Raw genomic sequence first — 10,541 nt, forward strand, 5'->3', positions numbered from 1 at the left:
CCTCGAGGGACCGGAGAGATGACTGAGCAGTTAAGAGTGTGTAGTTCTATTCCATAGGACCTGAGTTCCCAGCCTCTGGATCAGGCAGCTCACAATCTGTAACTCCAGTTCCAGGAAATCTAGTGCCCTCTTCTGGCTTCGGTGGGCACTGCACTCATGTGCACAAAGCTATGCTCAGACACAACTAAAACAATTTTTTTAAACTAAACCGTATGTCTTAGGGCGATTGTAAGTCGCAAGAAAATTGAGAGGAAGGAACAGGAACGCTGCATCTCCCCCGAGCCCATGTATGCACAGTCCCCCGTCCAGTACCCTCACATCCCCACTAGCATGGCATGTCAGTTCAATTTTGTGCACCTACATTGACACCACATAGTAACCCAGGCTGTGGCTCACATTGGGTTCCCTCGGGTGGGTGTGGATTTTGTGGGTTTACACAAATGTGCCGATACACATTCTTGCCAGTACGGTGTCACATACAGGGCTTTCACTGCCCTAAACTGTTTCATGTGGCTTCTGGAAGCTCACAAAAACAGAAAAGGGAGTCTGTGAGGGAGTGTCACCTGTAAAACACATTCTCCAAAGAACAAATGACTAGTTTGGGGCAAAAGTGCTGGCACAGGCTGTCTCCGGGCTCCTCAGAAGGCCTGCTTCATAGCCGCAGAGTTCCAGGTGACACAAACATTGCAGCCTTGTGATTCATGCCATGAATCACTCCAAACCACAGTGCCCTGACTCCGTGGACATTGCATTCCCTTCCTGAAGGGAATGAGTGTCTGCATCAGCAGAGAAGACAAGCCCTGTAGAGCTGCTGTTTGTCACTGTCCCGTCTGTGTGTGTCTTGCCTTCATGTATGTATGTATGTGTACCACATGTGTGCAGAAGAGGACAACAGATCAAGTTATTAGAAAATCCTGCCTATTTGTCTGATTCTCCCTCACTCTGTTGCGCCTGAAATCATCAGGTGGTGATTTTCTTTGTGGCAGTACATTGGCTATTTAATAGCAACTAACAGTTTAGAATGTTGCAGATAATTGTTGGATATTATGTTGGTTACATCTCAGTTGCTGTGAGAAAGTACCCTAGAAAATCAACCTAAAGGAGGAAAGGGGTGTTTGAGCTCATGTTTTCGGTCTACGGTTGCTTAGCTCAGTTGCTCTAAGTCTACTAAAGCTGAATGTTATAGAAGAAATGTTTGTTCAGGCAAAGCTGAAGAAAAGCTCCTCCAAACCCATAAATCCAAGTCCACAATGCATGGGCTACCCATGAGGTAGAGCCCTCAAGATCCTGTGACCTCCCAAAGGCCCTGGATTCTGTTTGCAGGGGGCACTGACCCTTCAACAAATGAGTTTTAGGGGGACACCAAAGAGCATTTTTCTTTCCAAACCTGCTGGGTTTCCTGGTAGGAGTACAGTGATAAGAAGTCTTGCCTTGGGCCTGGGAGCCCAGCAGAGTTGCTAGGATGTGGCTCAGTTGGCAGTGTGTCGGCCTAGCATGCACGAAGCCCCGGGTGGCGGCACCACCTAAGCCAGGTGGGTGTGATGATGCACAGCTGTGATTCCAGCGCTCAGCTGGCGGAGGCAGGAGGATCAGAAGTGTATTGTTTTAGAGCTAGAAATACATGAGATCCTGTCAAGAGGACGTGGGGACACACACACGTACACACACACATACACAGGCACACATACACATATGTACATACTAGAACTTGAACTTAGGTCGGTCACAGTGAAGGGGACATTCATATGTGTCTTGCTGGTCCCAGGGGGAGGATCTACAGATGTGTGACTATAGAGCAGCTGCCCCTGGGGACTGGTCACTCGGGGTAGCAATTAGGTCTGCTCAGGTGGTGTTGTGGTGGGGGGGCAGATGGAAGACAGAGGAACACGTGAATTTAAATTAATATTAGTTTTGTTACTTAGTCTCTAGATGTATAGAGTATAAAATTAAGTTTTCATGGGTTCTGAAAATGACTCCATTTTTTAAAAGCCTGGAGTGACATAGTTCATATTTAAGCTGGTCATTTTTCTCTCCTTAGTCATCTCTGTCCTACCACCTGTTCAGAGAACATGGCACAGTTTAAAATGGATCCCCTCTTGTTGGAAAAACATGCAACAGTATAGTTATTTTTAAGTAGATTGTCAAAAGAGCAATGGTGAAAAGTTTGCAGTGGCCTTTGCCCTAGGAGCTCAGCTCCCTCATCCTGCAGTATCTTAAAACACAGCACAGCCAGGCCTTGTTTGGACATTAAGGTGAGAGAAATCCACCCTAGCTAAGCATGTCTTTAATAGCCTTCTGTGTATCAGTCCAGGTCAGAGAAACAGCACAGGGATTTGAACAAGAAAGTTTGGGAGGGTTTTTTGTTGTTAATAGATTAGATTAGATTGTTCTGAGCAGCCATGTGGGTGCTGGAAACTAAACCCAGTTCCTTTGCAAGAGCATTAAATGCTCTATTTTTGTTTTGTTTTGTTTGGGATTTTTTATGTTTGTTTTTTGAGACAGGATTTCTCTGTGTATTCTTGGCTGTCCTTAAACTCACTCTATAGACCAGGCTAACCTTAAACTCAGAGCTATGCCTGCCTCTGACTGCCAAGTGTTGGGATTAAAGGCATGCCCCTCTGGGCAATGGTGGCACACGTCTTTAATCCCAGCACTCAGGAGGCAGAGGCAGAAGGATCTCTGTGAATTTGAGGCCAGCCTGGTCTACAGTGTGAGTTCCAGGACTGGCTTTGTAGCTACTGAGAAACCCTGTCTCCAAAAGCAAAAACAAACAAACAAAAGGCTTGCCCCACCGCTACCAGGTTCATAGTCTCTGGGCTTTACTCCTTTTTTGGGAGGGGTGGAATGGGTGAGCGGTGCAGATTAGAGAACAATTTGCAGAAGTCACCAGTGTCCACCAGATGTCAGACTCCTTTATTTGCTGAGCTGTCTCCCTGGTCCTGAAAAAAGAAAGTTTGTAACAGGAGTTGGGGTAGCCCTGGGTTGGCTAGTCGAAAAGGAAACTTTAAAATACAGGAGTAACAGATCTGAGCAGCTGCGACAACCCCTGGGCTGACCTTGCACAAGACATGCCTATGGCTCACCGCAAGGCAGGAAAGCCACACTGGTGCAACTGGGTGAAAATTGGTTTCCTAAGGTGCCTGAGAAAGCTGATCTAGAGAAGTGACTGAAGGTGGCGCCTGGATAGCCTGGCAGAGCAGGGACCAGAGGCCAGGAAAGACCTGCACTGTGGGGACTCCCCATTGACACCCCAGAACCAGGAAGCACAGCTCTCTTGTCCTGCAATCTTGTTTCTACTTTTGTCTAGTTGATTTGTTTCCACTGGCTTCTTCTGAAAAGCTCACCATTACTCCAGGGGAAGAAGAAAAATGCTTTAAGAGACCCAGGCCCACTTTCACAGAGGGTGAATTGGAAACGGAGTGGCAATGTCACCAGCACAGTGACTCTGACAGATGTCAGTAGCCATGACATCCCAGGTGAAAGGTTGCTAGGAGACATGCTTGCACATGTGCATTTGGGAGGCTTGGTATTATCCATACCATCTTTTGTCTGAAGATTTGCCTGAGGCTTCATTTTTAGTACCAGGCGTACAGATAGACCCTATGGCGCCACAAGTGGAGGCCCAGTTAGTCCTTAGCTCAGACTTAGAGTCAGTAAGTAGTCAGGGATTTCAATGCCAGAGAAAACAAAGTGTTTAATGCCTGCTTTATGGGTACTTGGGAGTCATACCGTCCATCTTCCTGAAGATCTGCAGGGGCCTCGTGTAGCCGGCTGTGATCCAGGGGTTGCTCGTCACCATCAACCTTTGCTTCCTTCCCTCTCCTGGGCTGTGTGGCAACACCACCAGCACAGTGACAGAATCATGTCTGCGTTGTGTGTGGTATCTTCTTTCTGGGTCGACTTCTGTGGTTGGCTGGAATACATTTCCCAACCACATTCTCAGAAAGGTTGGTAAGCTGTTTGGTGACTCTGTGTGCCTGAAAAATGCCTGTATTCTATCCTGCAGTTTTGTTTTGAGACAAGGGTTTCACTGTGTAGCGTTTCCCCGGCTGTCTGGAACTCTCTCTGTAGACCAGGCTGGCCTCGAACTCACAGAGATCCGCCTGCCTCTGCCTCCTGAGCGCTGGGATTAAAGGCGTGCGCCACCACCACCCGGCTTCTATCCTGGATTTTTTTAAAAATCTCTTTTGGGTTGTTTATTTTTTGTTGTTTTGTTGCTTTTTTTCTTTTGTTTTCTTAATTTGTATGTTTTCACACAAGGTCTCACTATGTTACCCAACCTAGAACTTACAAAGATCCACCTGCCCCTGACTCTCAGCTGCTGGGATTTGAAGTTTGTGTTGCCACACCTGGATTTTCCTCATGTTTAGACAGTTTGTTGGTTGTCAAAAATCTTAGTTGGAAATGTTTTCCCGTCAGAATCTTGAATCTTTCTCCCTGGTATTACATCTTCCTATTTGTGAAGTAGGAAGCCACTCTGATCTTCACTCCTTCCTTTGTGGCCTGTCTTCCTTCTGAGAGTTTCTAGGACTCCGTTCCTGTTTCCAGCATCCTTAGGCAGCATGCCGATACAGCTTGGTCTGTCTTTCTCTACTCATGAGTACTTACTAGGTATTATTTTATTTATCTTGGAGATAGACCTATTCTTAAATGCTCAACCTTCTGGGTTAATCTTCTAATTTTCTTAACGTAGCTCTCCTTTTTTTCTAACTTTTTCTGTCTTTTTTTTTTTTTTGAAATTTGATTACTTTTATGTATATACGTGTTTTCCTGAATGTGTATCTGTGTGTCACATGCATGCAGTACCCACCGAGACCAGAAGAGGGTTCACTCACTTGGGACTGGAGTTACAGATCGTTATGAGCCGCCATGTGGATGCTGGGAATCAAACCTGGTGCTCTGGAAGGGCGGCCAGTGCTCCTAACCACAGAGCCACCACACCTTCTTCTTCTTCTTCTTCTTTTTTTTAAATTAAAGACAAGGTCTCATTGTGTATTGCTGGCTTTCTGCTTTTGCAGAAGACCTCAGTTTCTGGCACCCACATCAGTTGTCTCGGAACTACCCATAACTCCAGGATGATCCAGTGCCTCTGGCCTCCATGAGCGCCTGTACTCGTGTGGGCACACACGCACATAATTAAGAGCAAACCCCTGAACAGATTAAGCAACCTGCACATACTCGGGACAGTGGTTTTTAGCTAAAGCTATGTATGTTGATCTGAAGCTAAACTCCATAAGTGGAGGTATTCTAGCTGTTCAGTCCATGTTATGGTATAGTGTTTAGTACATAAACATTTCGAGCTGTTTCTGTTGGTTCATAGGAATTTTACGTTGTTTTCCCTTTCTTAGGACAAAGTTAAACTATAATCCTCCCAAAGATGACGGCTCCACTTACAAGATTGAACTTGAAGGGATATCGGTAATGGTTATGAGAGAGATCCTGGATTACATCTTCAGTGGGCAGGTATGGTGGGACCCAGGGTCCAGGCCCAGCAGCGGCTTCCCAGCTTTCAGAGTGGTACTTGCACATCATCTTCTGCCATCGGGGGCATCTGTTGGTGTCTTCCTGGCGATGGCCCCAAATACGTGTTCTTCCAGACTTTGTCAGACCAGGCCCCAGTTTGTGCTCTTCTGAGTGCCACCCTCCAGGCTGAGATTCGAAGAACATGTGTACCCCTCACCGCTGACTCTTGCCACCACATCTTGAGTCTGATCTTGCACAACATCCACCCTGTCAGGACCTTCTCTGTCTGCATGGAAACGGGCTTCTCTGGGCACTGTGACTTATTCTGTAGAAACAGAGTTTCCTGTGGGTCATTGCATGAAAGGCGCCTCCCAGTGAAAGCCACCCTTATGGTCTTCGCTGGTGGCTGCCTTTCACCCCACCCCTGCCCTGGCTCCCTGCATTCCCTCTCCTCTTTGTGCCACCTGGCTTCGGAGATGTGATAACACACAGGCAAGGAATGGTCAGCACCTAGATTGCTTTCTTCTTGCTTTCCTGACCCCGTCCTCTTTCTGTAACTTAAATTCTAGCATAGACCTCTTTCAGCGCTTAGCAGGGCTACAGAGAAACCTCGGAGCTCACGGCTCTTCCAGTCCCAGCACCTGCAGCAGATGGCTCACATCCACCTGGAACTCCAGGTCCAGATCTTCTGGCCTCCGTGTACAAACACACATACACCCCTCACCCACACACACACACACACACAAATAAATAAATAAATAAAGATAAATTTTAAAAAAAAAGCACACTTTTAATCCCAGCACTCGGGAGACAGAGGCAGGCAGATCTCTGAGTTTGAGGCCAGCCTGGTCTACAGTGCGAGTTCCAGGACAGGAACCAAAGCTATAGAGAAACCCTGTCTCCAAAACAAAGAAACAAAGATTCCTTGGTATTTTGGCCAGAGTAGTGTGTTGTCCATTTCTGTGTGTGAAAGTGTGCTTCCCCATTTCTCAAGGTCTTTCTCACATCTTGCCCTCTCCATGAACCCTCCTCCGTCGCTGCTGTTTCCCCACTTCCCCTTTTCTGGGGGGGGAGGGGGGTCTGTTTTTCCCAGTAGTTTTCTAAGCATTCTGCATGTCTTTTCTAAATGTGTTTGTTCTGCCACAGAGTCAGGGATTCTAGTCCCCGACTAGAAGCGTGTGGTATGATTTTGTAGCATTGGGGAAACAGTTCAGAGAAACTCTTCCTAAACAGAAGGCAGTGGATGCACATGTGTGTGAAGATGGAAATGAGTGAAGCTCAGATCCTGGAAGCGTCTGCCCAGCCAGGGCTGACTTGAGTTACGAACACAGCAGGTGCCGGGCCACCAAGGGTGTGCTCTGTGCAGGCTGCAGGCTCCGGCTGCCGTCCCGGGCTGTCTGCAGGTTGGCTGCCAGCATACATCCCAGTTTAAGCCTTAGGATCCAGGTGGCAACTTAAGCTATGACAAACTTCTAAATTAGCTGTTTGGTTTAATTGAGATGTATTTAGTGTTCTTCATGGGTTTGTATCTGAGGTTATTCCCCGTCTTCTGGTTGAATTTAATATTCTTGGGGCTGGGGATGTGGCTGAGTGGTAGAGCTCTTGCCTGGAATGCATGAGGCCCTGGGTTCCATCCCAAGCAGTGCCAAAAAAAAAAAAAAAAAAAAAATTAGAAATGGGAGGAAGGTTGGAGAGATGTCTTGGTGGATAAAAGCTCTGCTGCCAAGCCTGATCACCATCACCTGGTTCATTCTGAAGGACCTACAAGGTAAAAAGAGAGCATGGGTTCCTGAAAGGTCCTCTGACCTCCGCGGGTGTCCTGGTTCGCATGCGCCCACACAGAGATCTAAAGTACACGCGTACTGTCTTAGTCAGGGTTGCTATTGCCGTGATGAACACCATGACTAAAGCAGCAGGGGAGGAAAGGGCTTATTAGCCTCACACTGCCACAGCCCAGTTCATCACTGAAGGAAGTCAGGACAGGAACTGAAACAGGGCAGGGTCCTGGAGGCCGGAGGTGGTGCAGAGGCCATAGAGAGGTGCTGTTTGCTAGCTTCCTTTCTATGGCTCGCTCAGAACCCAGGGCCACCAGCCCAGGGGTAGCCCACCTCCCACATCAGTCACTAGTTAAGAAAAAGCCCTGCAGACTCGCCTGTAGCCTGATCCCTCATTTAGGCTCCCTCCTCTCTGATGACTCTGGCTTGTGTCAAGTTGACTTAAAACCAGCCAGCGCACGCACAAACAAAACCAAAACAACAACAAAGATAAAAGAAGAATAAAAAAATTAGTGATGTTCCCCAGTTAGAATGTCCTCACTTAGAATATTACTTCCTGCAGTTGTGCTCAGTTTCTGAGGCAATTGGTAAGAACACGTTTTTAAATTATAGCACGAAAATGCATAGGATGTGGTTAAAGGTTTCTTGCTGGACCCTGAACTCTCTCATTCCTGAAGCAGCAAAGCCTGGGGGAGCTCAGTTGTGGTACGGCATTTTATGGTTACATGGGGAAGCGTGAGACAGAGAAAGAAGCATCGGTCAGAACACTGGAGAGAACTGAAGGCTCAGAGGGAGAGTGACAGTGCAGTGGGGACTGCTTGCGGATGGGAGCTTGAGGCCTACGTGCTTCGGTGTTGAAAGCAGGCTGCCCAGGACATACAAAGCCCCCACTTTGAGGCTTGCACCCACTTGGCAGACAGAAACCTTGATGTATCTGGAGATAACTCCAATTTCCACTAATTTCCACTGTTCCTAAATGCTCAGCCAAGTTTTTGTGTGAGTTGCAACTCTGAGCTCCCTCAACAGGAGGAGGGTGGATCATGCTGGCACAGGAGGGGAAGGCCTGGACAGGTGAACAGGCTAAAAGTCAGACACTTCTGCTGTGAGAGAAGGCCCTTGGATGCCTCGAGGAGAAATGATGTAGTTGTTAAGAGCGCTTCCTACTCTTGCAGAGGACCCGAGTTCAATTCCTGGCATCTCACAATTGCCTATAACTCCAGCGCCAGTGGGATCTACACTCATCTGCACATACACATAATTAAAAATAAACCTTTAAAGATAAGACAAAAAATTGGGAATTTCCCGTGAACTAGAACTAAGTTGGTGGTTTAGGTTTTATGTCTGCATTCAGATATAGTCTATGGTCCTCTTACAGATCAGGCTAAATGAAGATACAATCCAAGATGTTGTACAGGCAGCCGACCTGCTGCTGCTGACGGACCTGAAAACCTTGTGCTGTGAGTTTTTGGAGGGCTGCATTGCCGCGGAGAACTGCATCGGCATCCGCGACTTTGCGCTGCACTATTGCCTGCACCATGTGCATTACCTGGCCACGGAGTACCTGGAGACTCACTTCCGAGATGTCAGCAGCACAGAGGAGTTCCTGGAGCTGAGTCCGCAGAAGCTCAAAGAAGTCATCTCTCTCGAGAAGCTGAATGTTGGCAATGAAAAATACGTGTTTGAGGCGGTGATTCGGTGGATAGCGCATGACACAGAGATGAGAAAGGTGCCTGCCACTCGGGACATGGCTGCGCGGTCCCTTTGCATGATGGGAGGGATGCATGTGAATGCAGAGGCCAGCCATGATGGTGTCTCGTAGGAACACTATCCAGCTCTTTGAGGGTCTCTCATTAACTTGAAACTCATCAATTAGGATGGACTGGTTAGCCAGCAAGCCCCAGAGATCCTCCTCCTGCCTCTGCCTCCCCAGCCTTGGATTCAGCCATGGTGCACATCCCCGTGCCCAGCATTTTTTTTCTTTCTTTTTTTTTTGTTTTTTGGTTTTTCGAGACAGGGTTTCTCTGTGGTTTTGGAGCCTGTCCTGGAACTAGCTCTGTAGACCAGGCTGGTCTCGAACTCACAGAGATCCGCCTGCCTCTGCCTCCCGAGTGCTGGGATTAAAGGCGTGCGTGCGCCACCACCGCCCGGCCCGTGCCCAGCATTTTGACATGGGTCTGGAGATCAGGCTCAGGTCAACATACTTGGAGGGCGAGCCCTTTTGAGTCAGCCCTTTGTTTATTGTTAACACAAATGGTAGTAGTTTTGTCTTCTCCATCTTGGAAGATTCAACCAAGCTGTGATGAAAGGATCTCTGGGAAACATCTTCCATCTATTGCTGAAGCTGTCAGTCTCTCAGGCCATCTGCAGGCATCTGGCTGCGATCCTTGGCTTTTCCCAGATGGCAAGGAAAAACACTCCATAGCTGGCAGTCCCAGGTCCTCAAGTGCCCCAGACCCAAAGGCTCACACTCTGAGTGCTGAGAGCCAGGATCCTGTTTGTCCAGGCTATTCAGGTGGACTTACACTGGAGCCTGGAGATGCTCGGGTTGGAAGCTTAGTGCTTTGGGCTTTGATTACCAGTGGTCCTGGCATTTGATAGCTTTATCATCTTAGGTTTCTAGCAGCAGTGGGCAGTGGGGTTCCTTCCTATAGCTGTTACAGCTTCTGAGGGCCTCAGGTGTTGACCCTCAGTTCCTACAGAGGCAAGCGTTCTGGTTCTCAGGCCTAGGGTCTCTGAGACCCTCAGAGTTTACATCTTAGCAGTTCTCTGGAAATCTTCCAGTAACTTGGCTAATAGTTTCTCTTTTTTAGCTCTTTACAGCCCTCGTTAGCTCCTGCACCCAGTCCTGGTCGTGTTATGGGCCCTTCAGCTGTCTTACTGCTGCTGTCTCTGCATTGCTGTCCCCAGCTTACTCTCTTCCATTCCCTCCTCTCTGTGCCACAGTTCATCCTAGGCTAACAATTAAGATCAAAGGCAGGAATGAAGGGCCATGCACGGAAGGGCCCTTTGTGTGTGTGTGCAGAGGGGTAATAACATGATGACTGTATTTGTGCTATTCAAGGTAGACCTTCATACCAATGAAGGACTGTTCCCACTAACCTCAGGCTGCCCACCAGGAAGTGCTCCCCCTCTGGCCTGAGTGAAAATGGCTGCTGGCAGTTAGTGAGGCTTGATGGACAAGGGTCCAGTGCAGGCTGTCAGAATGCTGTGGCCAAGACAGAGATTGCTGGAGGCAGACTTGTGCTTCAGCAGCAGGCAACTGAGATGGCCATGCAGCGCCCTCAGTTCAGCAGCAGGCAGCTG

The 10,541-nt window shown here is 48.1% G+C and overlaps 1 protein-coding gene across 1 annotated transcript in view; it reads left to right on the plus strand.

Moving 5' to 3' along the window:
• The window catches only part of Gan (gigaxonin), a 53,820-nt gene that overhangs the window by 20,022 nt on the left and 23,257 nt on the right, over positions 1–10,541 (plus strand). Inside the window, exons 2-3 of the mRNA XM_005345734.3 lie at positions 5,349–5,463; positions 8,614–8,964. Coding sequence (XP_005345791.1) covers positions 5,349–5,463; positions 8,614–8,964 — 466 coding nt within the window. The remainder of the gene's footprint in view (positions 1–5,348; positions 5,464–8,613; positions 8,965–10,541) is intronic.

The sequence above is a fragment of the Microtus ochrogaster genome, chromosome 4 (assembly GCF_000317375.1).
Source record: "Microtus ochrogaster isolate Prairie Vole_2 chromosome 4, MicOch1.0, whole genome shotgun sequence".
NCBI lineage: Eukaryota > Metazoa > Chordata > Mammalia > Rodentia > Cricetidae > Microtus > Microtus ochrogaster.